At 42.9% G+C, this 21,809-nt stretch overlaps 1 protein-coding gene across 6 annotated transcripts in view; it reads left to right on the forward strand.

Moving 5' to 3' along the window:
- The window catches only part of REEP1 (receptor accessory protein 1), a 77,986-nt gene that overhangs the window by 18,780 nt on the left and 37,397 nt on the right, over positions 1–21,809 (forward strand). For 5 of the 6 annotated variants that reach the window (XM_071753224.1, XM_071753226.1, XM_071753223.1 and 2 more), the window contains exon 2: positions 21,428–21,500. In XM_071753224.1, the coding sequence (XP_071609325.1) occupies positions 21,428–21,500 (73 nt within the window). Of the gene's footprint in view, positions 1–3,088; positions 3,207–21,427; positions 21,501–21,809 lie in introns of those variants that run through there. The other variant, XM_071753229.1, reaches the window with a different exon arrangement.

Consider the following 21,809-nt stretch of genomic DNA (forward strand, 5'->3'; position numbering starts at 1 on the left):
CATTTGAATTCCTGCTGTGAGGAGCTCAGAAGTGCCTTGTGAATGATAATAAATTGGCTAAACATGTTCTTCATGGTGAAAAAACACAGCTGTAATTATCCTTTTTCCTTGTATTTGTTTTCTTTCAAATCAAAGAATTGGTAATGGCCTGGATGATCTCTTATGGTCTGATATGAAGTGGTGTGGCAGCTTCAGCTGTGTTCGCTGGGAATTTCTGGCCCTGTGTGGAAGTAACAGGGATTTTGGGATTTATCAGAGGCATCCTTTCTTCTGGCTGTTGCTGCAAGTAGATAGGTCTGACAAAACCAAAGAGGAACTGAAGAATCTTATAAACTCATAAGTGAAATTTCCTTCCCTTTCACAATTTGTCAGCTTTCACTTTCTTGGGTATTGTGATGACTTTTTACATGTGATGATAGGGACATCCATCCCTGGACATTTTTAAAAAGAGACTGATGTGGCACTCAGTGCCATGGTCTGGTAACCACAGTGGTTGTGGATTAAGGGTTGGACTTGATGATCTCAGAGGTCCTTTCCAACCTGGATGATTCTGTTATGCCATTTTAGCAAGGGTATGTGAGACTGGCCACCCCCATCCTCAGCTGGTGTAAATCCATAGTGCTACTGGGTCTGACATTGATTTAATCAAAAGACACAGCTTACCTCAGCAGAAAATTTCCATTTTGGAGAAACTTAGCAGATCCTTCCTCCTCCTGTTTTTCATGTGTGTAGGAAGACTGGAGAGATTTATGAATGATAAAAAGAAAAAAAAAAGTCATGTAATGGAGATTATAACTAAAAACCAGTAAGTTGCACAGTCTTATGTGGCAGAGATAGGATCTGCTTAAGTGAGAGAGTGAGTACAAGGCATAGCAGAGCCCTGTGCTTTCAGTTACTGAGATGTCAGCATTAGCCTCTCAGCTGATATGTGCCCCATACGTGAAGATCCTTCTGCACAGTCCATGTTCTTTGCTTGGTGCTGGCAGGTGACGTGAAGGATTCTGGTATTTATTGCTCTCTACAGGCCTCAATGTGAGCAGTGTGAAATTATGTGAACATACAGGAAGGAATGAACCTAGTGTGGCTTGAGCTCTGAGCTAAGCCTCTGGGATCAGCTTGCAGTGGGCTCTTACACATGACTCTTCCGAAGCTGGGAAGTGGGAAGGCCAGAGCCACCATCCATACACGCAGAATTCTCTGAGAAATGTAATCTGTACAATGAGGTGGTGTAATCCCTCTGAAACAGATCCTGCAGTCACGCACCGCTGCTCTCCCCCCCATGAAGAGCAAGTGGTCGCTGTGGCTCCCACCCCCTGCATCTCTGCTGCAGCCCTCGGGGCTCTGCCGAGGGGGCAGGACCTGTTGGTGACAGCAACTGACAGAGGAGCAGCCCGCGCAGGTGCGACATTTGCTTTGCCCTTCATGTGAAATGTGACCGTGCCGATCACACTGCAGGGGATAACGCTGCCTGCTGCTTTGTCAACCGTGACCCAGATTTGCCTGCACAAGCACAGATGTGCTGGAAATGCTCTGAGCCCCACTGGGGAAGGTTTTCTTGCATGCACATCACAGGCCTGGTTTGGTCAGGAAGGATGTTTTACCAGACTAGAAGTTGTGGAATTAGCTAAGGGGCTTGGCCTTTGCAGCTGCCTTTCATACAATCATAGAATTGGCTGGGTTGGAAGGGACCTCAGAGATCATCAAGTCCAACCCTTGATCCACTCCCCCCGTGGTTCCCAGCCCATGGCACTGAGTGCCACATCCAGGCTCTTTTGAAATATCTCCAGGGATGGAGAATCCACCCCTTCCCTGGGCAGCCCATTCCAATGTCTGATCACCCTCTCGGTAAAGAAATTCTTTCTAATGTCCAACCTGAATTTTTGGGACCCTTTGTGGGACCCTTTCCATTTCACTGTATTAAGGCACTTCATTAATTCAGTATTGTGTCACCAGAATAATTTTTACTACCACTTTATTGGTAAGAGCACTGAGGCATAGAGAGATGTGTCCACTATCCCACAGGAAACCAGTGGTAACAGGTAGCACATTCCTCCAGGCTCCCAGATCAATAAATCAATGAAAGGGGATCCAATCATGGGAACTGGGCATTATGTTTGTGGTTTGTTTTATGGATTTGTGATGGGTGTGGGAGGGTTACAGCAAAACTACAGACTTAAAAATAGATTCTACCTGAAGCAGTCAAACAGCTGAAGACTTAAATATTCTGAATAATGTACCATTTCCTTTCAGATCCTCACTGCTATTATCAGTGTCATAGACAGCAGAATGTAACAGCCAAACTGCCTAATTCAGTCTACTAAGGCACTACATTACCTAAAATTGGTAACTTGGTCCCAGCAGGGAGATTTAGAGCCAAGTTACTCAACCTGTGGTCCACAGCTGGCTGACAGTCCACAAAACATCAGGCAGTCTGGGAAAATATTTTATCTCTAAACAAGAAACCCTCATACAGGCAACTGTCACTTACTGCTAAGATTTAATCAGGTGATACCATTGCTATATACAGTTTTAGTTACAAGTTTTGTAATTGTAACTGTTGAATTACTGTTTTGTAAAACCCTGATGTTTCAACATTTTACTGATTTCATGTGGTTTACCCATCATCTGTTTTAAGCAAATACAGTGGGATACAAAGTGAGCTGTGTTTTTCTTTCAAAGGGTGAGATGGTCCAGTGGTTGAGAAACACTCTTCTGTGCTTTTACTGCAGTTACTAGAATCATAGAATCATAGGATTGGCTGGGTTGGAAGGGACCTCAGAGATCATCAAGTCCAACCCTTGATCCACTCCTGCTGCAGTTCCCAGCCCATGGCACTGAGTGCCACATCCAGGCTCTTTTGAAATATCTCCAGGGATGGAGAATCCACCCCTTCCCTGGGCAGCCCATTCCAATGTCTGATCACCCTCTCCGTAAAGAAATTCTCTCTAATGTCCAACCTAAACCTCCCCTGGCACAACTTGAGACCTCTTGTGCCCTCTTGTCTTGCTGAGAGTTGCCTGGGAAAAGAGACCAACCCCCCCTGGCTCCAACCTCCTTTCAGGTAGAGGGAGGCAGACACCTCTGAGAGACTTCCATTAAAAGTCATGTGTTGCACAGAGAAATGTTTTTTCAAGAAACTCTTGGTACAGAGAAGACAAAGGAGGGAATGTAACAATGCCTCCTACTTCTTGACCAATTGCTTCCAGGTACTAAGCAGTGCCTTTACCTTTCTGCTTCCATCTTTCTGCAGACAGAGGTGGTATCTTGGGAATGTTCAGGCTAATCATAAAGGGAATAGAAGATCTAAGTGCTGCAGTATTGGCCAGTTTGGAACCTTTATATATTAAAATTTCTTTTGTGTCCTTATTAGGAAGCTAGGGCCTGAGCCTAGGTTTCCTTTTGTCTGACTCTACACTTGACTTGCTCAGGGTCACTTAGCAGATGTCAGAGAAGTCTTGGGGGATGAAATGGATCAGTGGAGGGATGCATCTGTGTAACCAGGCTCTTTGCAAGCAAAATAGTTGGATGGCAAAATCTCATTTAAATCACCTGTGTTCTCGAACTTAATCACATGCTGCTTGTTGCAAAGGAAGGTATCACTTTTGCTATCACTTGTATGCTATTTAAATTGCAAGTTCTTTGGGGCAGGAAGTCTTAATTAGTATTTTTGATTTTACATCACCTTGGACAATGGTGTTTAGTCCCTAGTTGGTTCTCCTATGTACTGTAATAATAAAAAAAATAATATATGAAAAAATGTAGTTCAGCCTTCTAGGTGAATCATTTATGAGACTGATCCTGTGCTCCTTGGTAATTTATTTGTGACACTATTACTTGTGCAGTGTTCATGTTCTGTTTTGGCATTTCACATGCATGTAGTAAGAGAAGATTCCTTCTCTGGCAAGCTCCTAATTTTAAACTGATGAAATACAGGCAAAGCAGATGGTGAGCAGAGTGATGAGAATGAAGTAGAAGTGACAAAATGAAAACTGTTTTATCTTTCCATGGCTTGTGTGCTTCTAAAGAGAAGGGCAGAGATAACAGGACACACCTCTTCATTCTGCAGGCAGGACTAGAAACATGAGTGCTATTTTCCTGGGCCTCAAACACACAACCACTGCATCTTTTGATACAAACTTCAGAGCAAGTACATCTTGGCAGGGCACCCTGCTTTTTCTTTCTTGTAGGCACATTTTGCAGGATTTAGGAGGGGAGGACAGGGGTTTTTAATTTGATATGTGTGGTAAAGCAGCAATCTGCAGGGTGATAAAAGCTGCCACAAAGTCAGAAGGGCAAGGATGGTACGGAAGGAGGAAAGAAGTGGTTGTACAGTAAGTAGAAACAAAGAGTAAGGGTCATGTTTCAGAAGGGACAGACATTTATATGGAGGCAGAGAATTAGGTGTCATGTTGGAGATGGATTCTTGGGAGCAACAGGGGACAGCCAGGTATATTGGCTCAGTGTCATGCTTAGTAAAGGTTTGTTTCTCCAAATACTGCCTGCTTGCTTGCTGTTTCCCTTACTGCTAACACACTAATTGCTAATAAACAACAACCAATACCAGAGGAAGAATCAGTCAAGTGGTCTATAAAGCTGCAGTCCATCTTTCCTCTTTCATGGAGCCAGCAGTAATCTCCTGCTTTCCAAAATGGCAAATTTGGCAAAGCCAGCGTTGAAGAACCTGTTTGTGAGTAGCTAAAAAGAATGCTCCTCATGGCTGGAATGTTGTGCTTTTTTGGACAGGTCCCAGGGATTCCAGGGCAATGTGTGTAGCCTGGCATTGAGTCTACCAAGCAATTAAATGCTATCAGAGTCAATAATCAGTTGCAGCTCCTGCTCAAGAAGCACTTCTATTCTATTCTTTTGAGTTTATGCCATTGCTTCCTTTCATTCGGCTCAGTTGAGCTCATTTATTCTATTTTTTGTTTCCAGCCTCTAAATAAGTATTTTTAGAAGAAAGCCAAAGCTTGTCTCATGTTTTGGAGGGAGGCTTATGACCAATAACCAGCCTTGTATGAGGGAGGAGGGAAATACTTGTGCTGCAGATTTTGCATGGGAATACCAAGAGTTTGGGTATCTCTTCCTGTAGGAAGAGATCAAATTATTTATTCTGTTATTTATTCTATTATTTATTCTTTTTAATTTGGTATCTGTAAAATAGGTTTAGTGATAACTTCTGTCCACTGAAACTACCAGCTCTTTGCTTTAATGGTCTCTGAGACACACTCATGAGTAGATACACTCCCTGGAATAGAATTGAAGGAGCAGTGTAACTATGAATTTTGAGCTAAAATTTCAGTGGTCAAAAGTTCAGCAATGCTCTGGGATGTTTTGTGTGGATTCTGTCGTGGAAGAGCTCTCCTGAGTGTTACCCTGAGAAGAGCCAATGAAGAAGAGAAACCAGGAATCTTAGGTGGCATTTCAAGAGAAATATCCTTCTAGGGAGAAATGGGAAGCACTTGGTCAAGATTGAGAGCAGAGCAATCCCAGGAAGATGACCTTCTCCTGTCATCACAGCATTTCATGGGGATTTCAGAGGATGTGTCTGAGCAATCCTGAACTTAGACCTATGAACCATCCATATTATGTGACCCACAAGAAACTATCCCCTTAGCTCAGCCTGAATACCACCACCTGACTTCTAAAATCTACTTTCAGAATTCATGGTGACGCTTGAAGGAGAAAAATGGATGCTGAAGCTGCCCTAAGGCTCCCCCTAAATGGCTCTGGGTTTAGTGATAAATTTCATGGGAAAAGATTGAATGGTTTCACTGGGCTTGCATGGCTGGAGAAGGAGTGAAAGCCTGGTGGCTATATGCAAAGGAATTGGTGGTCAGTGTTTGGATTCCACTGAACCACATGCCTCTGCAAAAACCCCCAGCTACCTCAGCTGTTGTTTTTTTTTAAATGGAAATCATAGCAGAGAGGCCAGAGATGTAATGGGGACAAGCATCAAATGAGACATTGCTCTATTCCAGATGATCTGTCTGGGTCTGAGTCGAAGCACATTGGCAGGGCAGCTTGGAGGCTTTTTGCATCTTCCCTGGCTCAGTTGCATCCGTTTTTGTAGCTGAACAAAGGATTCCACTTTCCAGGTTATTGTTTTCACTGTGCTTATAAAGATTTCACAGAAATCAGAAAAATGCTGCTATTTAGGAAGAACATTAATAATTAACGTGGAATACTCAGGGGGATATACCTCATAAGGTTGGATTTGTTGAATTTGAGTAGATCATAATAATTTCCATGGCAACACACCCTGCTGTCCTATATACAGAAAGGGTTTTTCTTGTAGGATCACATGCAGAGAGGAAGCTGTTATTTAAAACATGAACATTAAAACCACAGACAATGAAATGAGTAAATAGTACCCTGTATAAATGTTGTTGGAATTTTCTCATGTTTGTTATGTTGTGCTAACCTCTCTTGTTAGCTGTCAAACTGCAATCCATCAAACCAGTCCCCTGCTGACTCTAATAATTTCGGGTGAAGCTGTGATCTAATGATCCCTTCTCAGGGTATCATCTCTCTCTCATAGATATAACTGTAGATGTTCAGAGCTGTATCTGTCACAGGTCTGTAACAGACTGCCATGGGAAGCTTGAACAGGGCTACTTGAATTACCTGTGTCTATGCTAGCAGTCTCCCATCTCACAGCATTACAAAAAGCTTGTTTCCTCAATATTTGGGTAGCATTTTGAGATCCTTTCACATGGTATAACAGCTGACTGTTAGATGGGAATTTGTAGTGATGGCCCAGCACCTGGTAACTGGGAGATAATTGATTAACCACATGTTCATTGGGAAGATTTGGGGATGGATCCTTAGATCCAACATTAATTGCACCAGCTCTTTTTCACTAATCTAGATAGCAAATAAAAGTATCATTTTATATACCCCAAATGCCTTACAGGCATTCAGTCATAGTTTGAGGGTCCTTGTGAAGTGACAAGTGATCATTCAAACAGAAAAGGTGCAGTTTAATAGAAAAGTTCTCAATGCAACCTTCCAGGAAAAAATCCACACTGTGTGAGGGAGAAAACATCAGTTAATATCTGGAATAACAGCAACTTCTCTGTTTTGCCAGTGGAAGTAGGCTAAGTGGGGAATTGCCAAATTTTAACAAGAACTACCACAAAAATGCCTGCAGTCCTGGCTTGTGGTAAACCTGAGGGATCAAGGATGGGTGTTCTGCAGACAGATGGAATAAATAACTAGAAAATATTGATAGTGCAAACCTCCATAATTTTCTCATGTAGATGTAGATCTACCCAGGTCAGGATCCTGAGGTTGTGTAGCCCAAACAGTGATGGCCATGTAGAAGGTGCCAGCTGGATCCTAGAAAAAAAATTGAACCAATTTGCCTTCCTTGTGGTTTGTGGATGATTCATAGTTAATCTCATGTATACCCACTCTGTAAAATCCCTTTTTTTTTTTCTTCTCTTTCTTTTTTTTTTTCCCCCTTCTTTATCTAGGATTTACTTATTAGAGATTTTTCCTCTCTATGCTATGGGGTGCCCTGAGGTTTTATGCATTCAGAGTCTGTACAGCCACTGAAATAGCTCAGCATTCTTTTTCAGTTGTAATTCTGCTGAGCTTTGCAGATACTTGGCTGTAACAAATCAGATCCCTATTCAAACACTATTGTGTTTTAGGTATATTCTTGAATCCAAGAAACCTCATTCTGGGCAGTCACTGCATAAATGGGAGAAGTCTGTGCAGATAGTTCTCAAGGCACATTTTATACATTTGAAACAATTAACCATTTAACTTCAGAATAGCAATGCCTTGTTTCTGGAGAGTGGCACTTGCAACACTGTCATCCCTCTGTGTGAATCTTCTTCCCTGGAAAGGAGAACAAACACTGGCCTGTGGCATTTAAACCAGCAGCATTACAATGAGTAAGAATTAATGGAAAAGCATACATGAGATAGCAGGCAGTGTGGGTGTTCCCACAAAAAGTACAGGCTGCCTTCTCCAGCAGCTGCTTGCTTAGGAATCTCTATAATGGACTTAGAAGCATTGGCTGTCTTTCCCTTTGCTTTCCTCTAAAGTTATTTCAGTGAAGTCTCCATCTGGCTCCTAAACCTCAGTTTATATTTAATTTTATATTTTGAGTAGCTGCCAGCTGCAAGGTATATGTGCACAAGGGAAGGTGAGAAGGGAAAAGAGGTGAAGTCACTAAGCCAAAAGAAAGAGAAGAGGCAAAGCCTTTACCATTCTGAAGTGTACAATGCACTGGCTTTTTATCCAAGCTCGAAACAAAGAGGTATTCCTCAAAATAGAAGAATCGCCCTGTGCCTGTGTCTTAGGCTTTGATCTGAACACATTTGTGTTTGGGGAAATGCAGAACAGAAGAGAGTGGCACTGCTTATCCCCTTTACTCTCTAATGCTCTTAGTCAAAGCCTGAAATTCAGAAAGAGATGAGAAGTCTGGGAGAGATCAAAATTGAATGCAAATGGGAACATGACATCTTTTGACAGAACAAAGATTGAGTGTCAGGGCAGCAATGCTGCTGTCAGAAAGCATTAAAAAAACCCTGAATCAAACCTCTTCACCAAATTGTGAGATGGGATTTAAAATCCCTACTTTTATAAAATGCAGCTTATATACATATCTCCACCATATCCTTTGATTTGTACTCTGAACCTGCAGGACTGTTTATGGGCTCTTTCCTGACAAACCATTGAATCTGAGAATTTATTTTCCACTGAGATGCTCCTATAATCACTGCCAAGAAATCACCTGATGAGATTAAATGAAAAATTGTGAGAATTGGCAGTACTGAGGTACTAAGCTGAGTTCACAGAGAGGGATCATCTAAGTGTAACAATGGAGGTGATAAAGGTTGGCACTGAAGCATAGCCTGGAAATTGTGACTTTTCATTCCAGATATCACATTAATTCTACCTGGCTGTGACCAACCTGCTGATTTCCAGTGGTGAAAACCCTTTAATTTCCAGGATGGTCAGTGGAACTCATAGATATTCCTCATCTCTGCAAACCACCCATTATCTCAGGCTTATCTAAAGATTTTAGCCTTGGAATCTCTCTGTCCTAAAGCCACAATTTCCAGTTGGTGTCATGAAGCTCTTGATATGAAGAGCTGTACTGTGAGGTGCTTCAATAGATACTTGTGCTTAATTAAGTCTCTCCTGCACTTTTAGGTAATAGCTGGTTGTTAAAAACTGTAATGTAGATGAATAGTAGTAATGCTATGAAAATTGCTGGAAGCTAAAAGAAACCACTTCCTCCATTTTATCTTTAAAGTCCCAATGAAACATTACAGGGACTGAAATCTGGAGTCCCTGGTTCAACAGGAAAGTATTTCACCTGTTATGCTTCAGGGAGAACTTATTGTTAGACAGGAAAACACCAGAAATTAAACAAAGAAATCAGACGTTGGTCAAGAAAATAAATCAATATAGGAAAGTTAAATAGATGTAAAGAGATTCCAAAGTTCAGAAGAGAAGCCTTGCAGTTTAAGAAGCATCTCAGAGTGCTGAGGAAATGTGTCTAAATTCCAGTATCTCTGCCTGATGGATACATGTGTGGACATGTACTCTTTGTTAAGCAAAGAGCAAAGTTAGAATCCTGCCCAAACTGCTTGAGTTGTATCTGTCACAGGCACCTGCAAAGTGCAAGTCAGACATTTTTAGCTTGGGCTGTGGTTCTGTGCAACGGGAAAGTGTTAGTGAGGGAATAGCATGAATTTCAGAGTCTATGCAACTGCACATCCTCCTCGGAGTGATCAGTACCCCCACACTGGATGCTGGGGAGCTGCCAGCCAGAAGCAGTGACAATGTCCTGCCCAACCCAAGCACAGCAGATGCAGCTTTGCATGCCAGCACTGCGTGGGGAATGTCCAAGCAGGGGATTACTCAGCTGGGCCTATGAGAAACCAATCTGTAAAATGGGGGTATGAGAACTTAACTATTTCCCAAAGGCTTGGAGAGAACTAGCTGAGGATGGTAAGATTTACAGAGGCGCTGGTCTTTCTGTGCCCAGGGTCCTGGTGTGCACTCAGTTATAATCCTCAAAAGCCTCTTAGAATTAGTAGGTCAGAGAAATTAAAGCTTCTTGAATCTTGGAGTGTGTATTTGTCCTGCTACCAGCACAGGTGTACACTTTGAGGATGTTCAATAGAATTCTTAGAATTGGTTTAATTTAATCTTTCTGCATTTAACCAGGAAATAGAATTCTCCAACTGCTGAAGGATCACTTTAGGTACTGTATTGGAGACTGTCATTTAAGGAAGCCTTTTAAATAAGTTTTAGCTCACTCAAGGCTTTGATAGACATTGGAGCCTCTGATCCTTTTAAAAATTATTGTAGCACTGTTAGCCATGAGTATGGGTAATTTACTTTTTTCATGCACTTCCCAGCTCCAACAAATGAAAGAATGTGTCATTTTATCTCCAGATACATACCGTGGGCTGTGGTGTTTGGCACAGAAGTAAATAAGCTGATAATGACCTCCCTACTAGTAGCTTTATGTAAGAATAGATCATGCAACAACATTACCATAAAACCATTACATTTTGCAGCAACACTGCACAGTTAGTGACACCAAGGCTTATGCTGTGCCTATGTGGCTATAGAGATAAGGGAAATAAAGCTGCACTTAGCTCACCAAAAATGGTTAAGCAAGGTAATCAAAGCAGTAAGTGTAAATATTCATTTCATTCCCCTTACCCCCTTTTTTAAAGCTCTTATGGTAATAGCAACCCAGTCCATGTTACATCCCACAGTTAAGACAATGTGGTACTGTTCATCTCAAGCTTCCCTGGGCAGTCAAGTTTTGTTTTTTCAGGCATCTAAGTGAGGTTTGTACTGCTGCAACAGCTCATTTGGAGCAGGCTTAAAGGAGCATTTTCAGGCTTACGTCTATTACTGTCATACCAGGACCCCAGTTGAGCTCCTTGTGCAAAGGAAAGGGTGTGGTGTGGCTGAGCAAGAAGGTTCTCCAAGCAGCAAGGAAAACTTTTCTCCTCATTCAGTGTCATGGGTGTCACCCCTGTGGGGCTGATGCTCTCCTGGGACAGCCCTGAGAGGTGTAAGGTCAGGGTATCATTTAGACTCCCACTACCTGCTGTTTGTAATCACTTATCCTAACACTGGGATTTAGGATTAACTACTAAATTGTCATTTTCCTTCTAATTTATTTTAATTAGAAGATAATTTAAATTCTAATTTTACTTGTAGTTGAAGCTGCATTTTGAGGTGTAGCCAGAAGCTCTGCTTATTATTAGTGATCCATGGCTTCAGTACAGAGGCTTGTTTCCTCCTGATTACCTCTCCTCTATGTCTAGGATGGGCTGGAGGCTGCTCTGTATCAGTTTAGCTCCAGCTGGAGATCTTTTCCTCCTTGTTTATCTCAGTCGTTCCATGCATTTCATTAAGATGCTGATATTAGCCATATAAAACAGAGGGATTAAAAAGGATGAATGAAATAAGAAAAAAGCCCTGAAGGAAATAACCCTATTAAATTTACACTAGAAAACCTTGTCAAATGCATATGAGAAAAGACTAGAAGTCTGTCTTTTTCAAGTGGTATGACTGTCTCTCATTTTCCTTTCTTTTTTTTAAAAAATGAAGCAGGTCCTAGGATAAAAAAGCAGGTGCCCAGTCCCTCCCAAAAATGTTGTTTTAGTGCCCTCAAGAAATACCAATCTGTGTTTGAGGGCCAGAAAGAGAAATGTGGTTTTCATGAACTCTCTGCAATGCTGCAGCTGTCACAAAGAGCATGTGGCATTCTGACACCCGATGAACACGATGCTCTGGGCGTTCTGAAATTACCTGTAACCTCTAACCTGTACCTCTAACCATCTTGCCTTAGCTTTCCTACAGTCCTGCTTTAAAACTGGAGTTGAAAAATAGGTACTGTTCATGTCTCTGATGTGAACTTTCTGTATAATTTCAAGTGGGCCTCACTGTCCTTATAATTTAAGATAGAGATAAGCCAGTAATGAAATAGAAATAATCAGAAATCAATGGAATTGCAATTGACTTTGATACTCAAGTCACTGATATGTAAAATGCACTTTAAACTCCTTCTTTGAAATGCATTACCAAAATGAGATGTTAAGTTTTAAAGGTGGGGTAGGTTTTGTTTGTTTGGTTTGTTTCACTTAACTCTGAGTTAAATATCAGCTCTGGAACATACTATTTTGGACTGAGTTGGGTTCCACCTGTTTTTGATGTGACTGATCCTTCTAAATGTTTGCTCTTCTAGTTTTTTGGGATAATGATGTGGAGTTTTCAAGGATGTAAGAAGTTAAGGTCAGTTACTGATGGAAGGAGTTCAGCTGTTTGTTGTTAGCTTGTTAGCATTATTTATAGAGGTGTCCAGCCAGCAGTAAGGTTTTCTTTGCAGGCTGTTTTGCACCAAGGTGGCCATGACCATGCCTGATGCTTGTTCCTACACCAAACTGCTCTCCTTGCCCAGTGCAGAGCCCTAACCTGAGTTTCCATCCCCTTCCAATGCTACTCAGAGCAGCCTTGCAGCTCCTCAATTTGTGTCAGTGGGTTGAACTGTTGGTAACCCAGGGCTGATGGTGATTCCCTAGGTATTTAACATTTCTCATGGCTTCAGAGGAATATTTGGGCCAAAGAAGTATTTTGGTTTGGTTTTTAAATTAAATCAGTGAGCTAAAATATTCCTTGCACTTAGTTAAGCACTTCTAGTAATAACCCTGTCTCTAGGAAGCTGAAGTAATATTACTCAAAGGAGATCCCATGTTGCAATTGGTTTAAATGAGTTACAGTTTCTTTTAATTTTTTGTTCCTGTTTCCTGTCCCATGAGTACAACACTAGAAATCTAAAGCTGTCATTCAGTGAGGAACAAACAAGAGCTTTTGCATTTCTCACCATCTCCTCAGTGTTAGCATTTATACTTTGATGGTGAAAACCTTCTGTGACTTGAACTGAGTTTTAGGGTGCACAGATTATAAGATTATGCTTTAGATTTAGATGCCTCTACGTGTTTACACTTCCTAAAAGCTGGTTCATGTACCATCAGTTAAATTAATTCAAAAATTATACTTGCAGCCTGTCTTTGTGATTTTTATACGAAAATAATGCAAGAGCTTCTTTGTTGATACGCCATCAATTTTTTATACCTTTTTTAGCCTAGAATTTAGTTTGGTTAAGTTATATGTCTCTTTCTGTTTCTTTTTGTATCATGAGCCTACCATAAATCTGTAAGCTAACACACAATACAGATTTCAAACCATCTGTCATCTCTGGAGTATAATGTCAGCGCTTTTTAAAAAGCATTTTTCCACATAAACATCCCACTCTCCAGGTTCAGGAAAAGGAGCCCTTCCCATTTAAAACATACCATTTAGTTTTCAAATTGCCATTTATTTGGCTTGGAAAAAGACAGTGCTCTCAAAGCAGGTCAATACTGGATAGAGAAAACATCAGGGGCACGCAGGTGCTAAGTTCTGCCCATTTGGAACTATGAAGCTGGGTGAAGATCTGAGCCAGTCATGTAGCAGAGAAAGTATTTTTCACTAAAAGGCACAGATTTTATTCCCCTCAGTATCACACTTTGATAAATTATTTCTTCTGCCCTGAAGAGGAGGCTCAGGGGAGACCTCATCACTCTCTACAACTCCCTGAAAGGAGGTTGGAGCCAGGGGAGGGTTGGTCTCTTTTCCCAGGCAACTCTCAGCAAGACAAGAGGGCACAAGAGGTCTCAAGTTGTGCCAGGGGAGGTTTAGGTTGGACATTAGAAAGAATTTCTTTACAGAGAGGGTGATCAAGCATTGGAATGGGCTGCCCAGGGAAGGGGTGGATTCTCCATCCCTGGAGATATTTCAAAAGAGCCTGGATGTGGCACTCAGTGCCATGGGCTGGGAACTGCAGTGGGAGTGGATCAAGGGTTGGACTTGATGATCTCTGAGGTCCCTTCCAACCCAGGCAATCCTATGGTTCTATGATTCTGTGATTCTATGAATGAAGCAGTAGGCTGGGCCAGCACTGGGAGAAAGCTCAGTGATGTGGACTTCTTCCTCCTTCAGTCTACTGAGCTGGAGCATGGAGAGGGGAGGAGCAGCAACAAGGCAAATGCCTCAGATGAGCCCCACAGACATTATCTCTTCTTGCAGGCAGCTGCTTGGAGCCTCATGGTGTGTGCCAGGCCCAGCATTCCTATCAACCCACAGCTTCTTGTCCATGGGAGGGGGCCCCACACAGACCCTACGGAACCTTACCTTAAAGCATTCCCCTGGGGGCAAACAAATGCCCCTTGCTCATCAGCAGCCCATCTCCACTGGGCTGGGTGAAGTAGAACAGACCAGCTTAGTAAGCCATCTACCTGCCATAAATTTGCTTCCTAAAATAGCTTCAGAGCTGTGTGGCATTTCTGTAGCAGCTACACCACAGGCCTTTTCTCTTCTGAAGGACTCTAAAGAGAACTTGGAAGCATTAGCTGGTCAGTAAACCAACACAGTTCTGCCTGAGTGTGAAGACTGCCTGGAACTACAACCCTGGGAAGGGTGAAGTACCTGAAGTACCTGCTTGATCTTGGTTGGGCTTTACATATGATAACAAAGGGTGTCTGTAAATGTCAGCCTGTGAGGCCCTTCAGTACTGGTAGTTTCAATAGGAACATCAGGTTTTAGTAGTCATCAGGTACATTATCTTAGTTATCCCAATATTTTACAAGGTCTTGCCATGAACACTTTTACCATTTCTATCTTCTGCCTGTAATAAGAAATAGGGAAAAGAAAGTGTTTGCCTTCTTCAGACAAGTCTGGATGTACAATCTCAATATGAGTAAACGTAGTCATTGTCTGATAGCTCCAGGCTGGCCAAGGCCACTTCCTCCACCCGTCCCCCTCCCCATGTCTCTTCACCTGTTTGTGCCTGGCTGTCTTCCAGCTCCCATGTGAGGACTGTCTTGGCTGAGCAAACAAAAAAATGGTGGTGCCAACTGGAGAGGAGTATGTGCTGCTTTGGGAGGATCAAGACTGCTTAAATTAGAAGCATTAAGGGCAATCCTTGCTCCTGCTATTTCTGCTGAAAGGGCAGTTGAGCGTCCCTTTTACCCACAGTTACTCCAAGAGGAGCTATTAGGTTTCACCAGCCCTTACATCCACCAAGGCAAAGTTTGCAGTTTGCTTCTGCAGTAGCCTGGCTGAGAAGTCCGAGCTGGATCTGTCTGGAAGGTGGAGCATCTTTGTTAGATTGTTTGTTAGATGCTGAGTTCTCCTGGGCCTGCTCTTTGTTTCCTCAGTGCTGTGAGTGTGTGTGGTGCTTCAGAAGTGGTGGTGAGGACAAGGTCTCAGCAGCCAGAGCTAAGCAGGACATGCTGGGTGACTGCTCATTGCAATTTTTACACCTTGGTAATCCTCCTGGAGGAGGTGCAGGACTGGCCAGGTGACATGGACACAACTGCATGGTTGTCCTTGGCAGCACTGAACAAGCCCCATGAGGATGTTTGATTCTGCTTGTAAATGAAGTCTGAAGTGAGCCTGAGCTGTCTCAGGGGAGTCAGGGCCCAGCACTTTCCCTGAGGGATGTTTTTGGCACTGAAGCACCACACATCTTTGGTATTCTTGGAGTGTATTGGAGTTTCAGGATGGCATGGCCAGGTATACACATCTCCTGGGGCCCAGAGTGGGGATGGCTGTCACCCTGAGGGTGAACAGGCAAGTCCCCAGGAGCCATCTCCCAGGGAATGGCAGCCTGGAGCCTCCCCTGCAGCTGGTGCTTCCTCCATCCCAGTCCCTTTTTGGATATCAGGCACTTGGCCTGTCAAGGGGCTCACATTAACCCTTTCCCTGACCTTGTGAGTGGCTTATTTTCACATCCCCAGCTGTTGGGTTTAAACTGGGAACCTTTGGTGCAAAGACAGTGACATTTATTTTTAATCTGTGACAGTGTGTGAACATTAATTAGGACTGATAATAAAAAATACAAACCTATTGGCACCCTTCTTGGTGGTTTCAGTGAGGAATGGTGTGGTGACAGCTCAGCTGCTGCTCCATGCATAAGAAGCATGCACTACATGTTGAAGAAATAGGAAATATTGCAGTGATTCCTAAATGTGTCCATCCTTGTGTGTGAGCAGAACTTTGCCATTTTGGTTGCTGCATGCCAATGGCATGGAAACATTAGTTATTTATGGGCAAAATAAGGGCTGTTCTATTTGTGGTGTTGTAGTACAGTGTTTGTACATTTAGATTGGGCAGCCCAACACACTGGGGGCATGGTAACTAGGTGAGTAAAACTTAGATGGCTTGGTATATTTGTAACAGTAGGTTACCATCCAGAAAATACCTGTGTGGTTAAAAATACTCAAGGAAATGGATATGCAGTCATTTCTGGAGGTAACCTGAGTCCAGTCCCTCTGGCAGTTGCTGGGACTCTTACCATTTATTTCAGTAAGTGCTGTAGGGAATGTGAGAGTTAATTTTACAGGTAAATGGCTGTAGGACCAGGCCCCTCATGAGGAAAACATCATCACCAAATCATCAAAATTCAAGGCATCATGTGGGGCCCTTGCAAGTTCTGGTAGCAGCTCTGATGCTGATCTGTAACCTAAATCCTATTAGGAATATTGTCTGGGTTGGCCTGTGCTCTGTGGTGATCAGATCACTGCACCAGAAACTCAGGAGAACAGAAGTATATAATAGCCAGGGCTCACTGTGGCTGTACTGGTAAGTGGAGACAGAAGGAGGTTTGGTGATGATGCAGCTGCTCCCCTGGAATATGACAGAGATTGCTAAAGAGGAGCCAACAATTGAGTTGCTTTAATATTCCCCTGATAATATGGAAAGCCATGGTAAACTTGAATAAGAAAAACCAAATCTCAAATCTTATATACTGTAGTTATATAAATAAATAAATACACTCATCAGTTACACAGATGAACTTCTGGTAATAGAGAGGGTTTCTCCTCTTCTTACTGACTTTGTGCTCGATTCAGTTGAAAAACCTCATCACTGCATCAGGAGTGGTAGCAAATAACATCAGTATTTGCCTTTGCTGCAAAAGAAACAATCACAGCATTTACAGCCCCTCTTAGGGATCTCCCCCATGTGGTTCCACACACTTTCGTTGCCCTTTTCTCTCCCCCACTACCTCCACCATCTCCCTTTTGACAAGGAATGACCAGAGGCCCTCCTAGTGGTCCTGATGGGGCCTTGCTGCTGTGCCTAATGGGATTACAGGATTTTCATTGTTAATCCTTATCCTATTCCGTAGGCAGACTAACCTTTTACTTAGATGTTTGCCTCCTGTTGCACAATTAGTTGACTCCTCAGTGATTTCTTTACAGCTGCTGTTTTGTCCTTTTTTTTAAGGTGACTGTGATTGATGCAGACCTCCCGAATGGAGCAGTGTAAGAATTGTTAGACTCTTGTGGTTATTTGTTTAGTGCTTCAAGGGAGCTTTTCCTCACTCCCTGATGAATGTCACTGCTTCCTTCCCTTGCCCTGTACCCTGAGGGTATGCATTTGTTTTAGTTTATATGGTAGGAGAGAGAGCTGAGAGATTTGGGGTTATTCAGTCTGGAGAAGAGAAGGCTGCGGGGAGACCTGAGAGCACCTTCCAGTGCCTGGACAGGCTCCAGGAAAGCTGGGGAGGGACTTTGGACAAAGGCATGGAGTGACAGGACAAGGGGGAAGCATTTTAAGATGAAAGAGGGGAGATTGAGGTGAGATCTTGGGAAAAAAATTATTTCCTGTCAGGGTAGTGAGCCAGTGGAACAGGTTGCCCAGAGAAACTGTGGATGGATGCTGCTTGTGATCAAGGCCAGGCTGCATGGGACTTTCAGCAACCCAATGTAGTGGGTGTCCCTGCCTGTGGGGGGGAGGTCAGAACCAGATGAACTTTAAGGTTCCTTCCAGCCCAAACTGTTCCAGGATTCTGTGATCTCTGTAGCTTTAAACACAACAACTGATGTATCAGACTCTGGGAGTCCATGGTTTGCTGATCTTCTGCTCTTGCACAGAGGGTAAAAGCCAAGGCTTTCCAGGGTGCATAGGTCATTGAAAGGAGCTTTGAAAGATGGAAATGGCTGGGGAGTAGGTTGACTCTGCATTTGTAGCCTGGTTTCCTAAGGAAACGAGGTTTACGCAGTGTATTTTTCCACTGCTGATAGCGTTTGGGTCTGCAGAGAGATTGTGGCCAAAATAGATGATGGGTCAGAAAGGTCTCAAATGTTACATTTCTACCTTATTCAGAAGAGTTAGCTGCTGGATAGATTGTCTCATAGCAGAGTCCATCAGGAGGTAAAAGCTGCAGTGCTCACTCCAGAGGCAGGTTGTTAGCTTGGCAGGCAGCAGTCAGGCCTTGTTCCATGGTAGAAATCATAGCACATGTATTTCTCAGGTCTGCTGGCAGCTGTGGAAGGGGACTGAAGGTCTGTGCTGTGACTCTGGGGATGTGTGGAGGAAAGCTGGAGGTCGTGTGGTGTGGTTCAGAGATCAGGTAAAACTGGAGTGTTGCAGGAGAAAATTAGAGAAAAGAGAAGGAACTGAGGAATGGCATGGTTAGAATTTGTGTGGTTTGGGATAACTGTCAGGGAACAGCTTGGTTTAGGTCTGACACACAATGGAGGAGGAGCAAGGAGCACAGGAGCACCAGGATGTGGGAGAAGACATGCAAGGAACAGCCAAGTAAGGTGCTCGTGGCACTGCAGTCACTAAAGGAGAGAAGGAACTAAGGTGGGGTGTGATTAAAACACTAAACCAACTCGGTAGGAGCAACAATATTTTTCAGGCACTGGAAGAAAGGATAAGAATATTACTTCAGCTTGGTAGGCAAAGGTGGTCTCTGTGTGTCTAAGAAGCATGAGGAAAAGATTGAAATGTTGGTACATCCAGGTGGGGTAGAGAGCAGTAAAGCACACAAGGCAGGCTGGAAAGGAGACTCAGACAAGGAATGACTTAGTGGCTTGGGCAGAGGGGCAAAGAATCAGCCTTGGTTTTGTGTAGAGAGTGTAGAAGGAGTCATTTGGCAGCAGTCTGAGCAGGGGGATGAAGGAAGGCAGGAATCAACAACAGCTTTACACAGGAAGCCTAGGTGAGGGGGAAGAGAGAAGCATTGTCCTAGCAGGGGAGAGGAGCTGAGGAAAGAGATAGAGGATTGACATATATATTTGAATTAAATCAGTGGTATTCAAGCCTGATCCAAAGCCCAGTGACCACAGTAACTTGAAGAGACTCTTGAAATGTCTGTGTGCAGGTATTTGTCTCCAAAACCCTAAGAATCCTTTACTGAAATGTCTGAACAACTTTTGGCTTCCATTTGTAGAGTGTACTCAGAGGTGAAGACTCCAAGCTACAGAGTAAGCCACAGCAGTGACAAGACTGGGATCCAACATTCCTTAAAACAGTTTCTAGTTGGATAAATCATAGCAGTAATAAATGTCCATATATGTACACAACACTCTCCAAAGCAAATCAGTGAAACTCTTGATCTCCAATTTAGGGAGAGCACATCACCTTATTAAATGTCTCTTGCTCTGCATATGCAGAAGTATTGCACGGTTCCTTCCCCTCCCTGGAGCATTTTCAAGTGTTTATTGACTGCAACTAATTGTTTTTTAGTCATCCTGTAAACTATTTGCTCCTTCAGGATCCAGTTGCTTTCTGTTACCAGCAGGAACTGAGGAAACAAATATCAATCATTTAGTGCTTATTTGCAGGAAACAAAAGCGCCAGATAGCAGCCAGGCTGGGCCAAGAAGGAAGGACAGAAATGTGGTACTTTTTATAAGCAGAGCCAGAAAATATTATTCATGTGCTTGGCTATTGGTTTCTCAATATTGTGGAGCTTTCTTCTTTTTGTGAGCTCGAACATCTGTGGATTAGGTCCTGCTACCCTTGGACTGGGAGGGAGTATCTGTTATTAGCTTCAGTGAAAGCAGGATCAGGCTGTTGTCTGTGTGTTCTTCCGTGCCTTAACCAGTTTTGCTGTTTAAGATACTGCAAGGGACAAAAAATGTGTTTGGGTTTCCCAGGATCTTTCTGAGCCTTTGTATCTAACCCCTGCACATAGCAACAGCCCCTCTGGGTGGAGTAGGGTCAGAGCAGAGTGTTTCCAGCAAAGCTTTTTGAATCCAATGTGAAGCCTCTGTAAAATACTGAATTTCCTCACTCAGTGGCTGCTCTTCTGAAGTCTTCATTGTGCTGCAGGTTTTGCTAAGCTATGCTACAGTAAGGATGATGAATAGCAGGCAAATTGTCTTTGGAAATCAAGATGTGTGCTGGCTCACTCCATTCTTTCACAAATACCTTCTTCAGCTCCAGGAAGGAGGCTGATACACCATTTCCCAGAGTGTTAATTTTTAATGTCTTACGCACGTAATGGACTCAACTGTAATTATGAGTCCCATGGCACACAATTGCTACTGGCAGGATGGAAAAAAACTACTGTGAGTCCATGTGGCTCCACAATTAGGGATTGAAACGTTGATCGTTTCCATTCCCTAGAGCAGCATAAACAGCTATATGAATTTAAAGCAAAATCTCCGGTAGAAAGAGGGGTAGTTGCAAGCCAATAAACATTTCCCTGGAATCTATTAAATTCAGATTTTGCAGCATCATCCTACTGCATTGAACAAAACTGACTGAAACCTGGGCAAGGCAAAGTGGTTTTGACAAGCCTATGCTGATGTCCAGAATAATCAAAGTGAATGAGCAGCTAGGCAGTGATGCAGAGAGGACTTAGTATAAAAAAATCTCAATTTTTTTTTTCTCAGTAGTTCTATTTTTAACTTACAGATCCTTATTTCTTTCTCTCATGAAATCTTGAAGCTGACAGCATTCTTTTCAGATTTGAAAATGGAGGGGCAGTCTGAAAGAGCAGTAGAGCTGGGATTTTTAGGCCTGATTTGTTCTCAGTCTTGGTGGGCAAATCCTTCCTGGTTTGAGGAGTCCACATGGACTTTACCAAACAGTGTAGGGCTTTTCCCTTTAGGAGGATTAATGTCGGGTAAGGCCCCAGCATTCAAACCCTTGCACCAGTGGAACCTGGATGCTGCTTTATCTTCTACCAGGTTTTCAGAGTATTGAATAAAGGTAGAAGAGATTCCAGAGAAAAGATTCTCATTTTGCCCTGCCTCTGAAAGCAATACTGCTGTACTCCTGGAGTCACAACGATTATTTTAAAATCAGATTTTTAATTTCCTTTTAAAAGTGTGGTGGTCTTTTTACTTTTTCTCTTTGGTTGGTGGAAGGTCAGCCTGAGTCCCTGCTCTTCAGCCATCTCACTGGCAATAATTTCTCTGAATTCAGTGATGCAAAATCACTCCTGCACTGTACTTAGTGCACTCAAGCTTAAATCAAATCCTAACACTTTTTTCAAGTGCAAGAAACACGTTTAACAGACAGGGGAGAAAAATCTTTCTCTGTGACAGGAAATCAATTTAATTCATTTGTTGTCTGTTTGTTTGTTTGTTTTTTTCCAGGCTTATATTTGGAACTCTTTACCCTGCTTATTATTCTTACAAAGCCGTGAAATCAAAGGACATCAAAGAATATGTGAGTAATGAGGTTTGGTGCTCTGCTGCAGGGTTTGTTTTCTAAGATTGCTCCTTACCACATCATAAAGGTGTTGACTGTATTCTGGGAAAGCTTGGAAACCAGTGCAAGGGGAAGACTGGCCTGAAGGTGGACTGGCTGATTGCTTGGCAAAAGTCTCAAATAAGGAAACTTGGGGCTTCTGGCTCCTCTGCAGAGCTGATGTGCTGTTTGACAAATCTGTGCTATTCCTCTGTTAGTGTGAGATATATACAGCCAGCTTGAAAGGTGTTTGGCACCCAGAGCTTTGCTGCATGTTTTCCTTTGTTT

Source organism: Heliangelus exortis, chromosome 10, assembly GCF_036169615.1.
Source record: "Heliangelus exortis chromosome 10, bHelExo1.hap1, whole genome shotgun sequence".
Classification (NCBI taxonomy): domain Eukaryota; kingdom Metazoa; phylum Chordata; class Aves; order Apodiformes; family Trochilidae; genus Heliangelus; species Heliangelus exortis.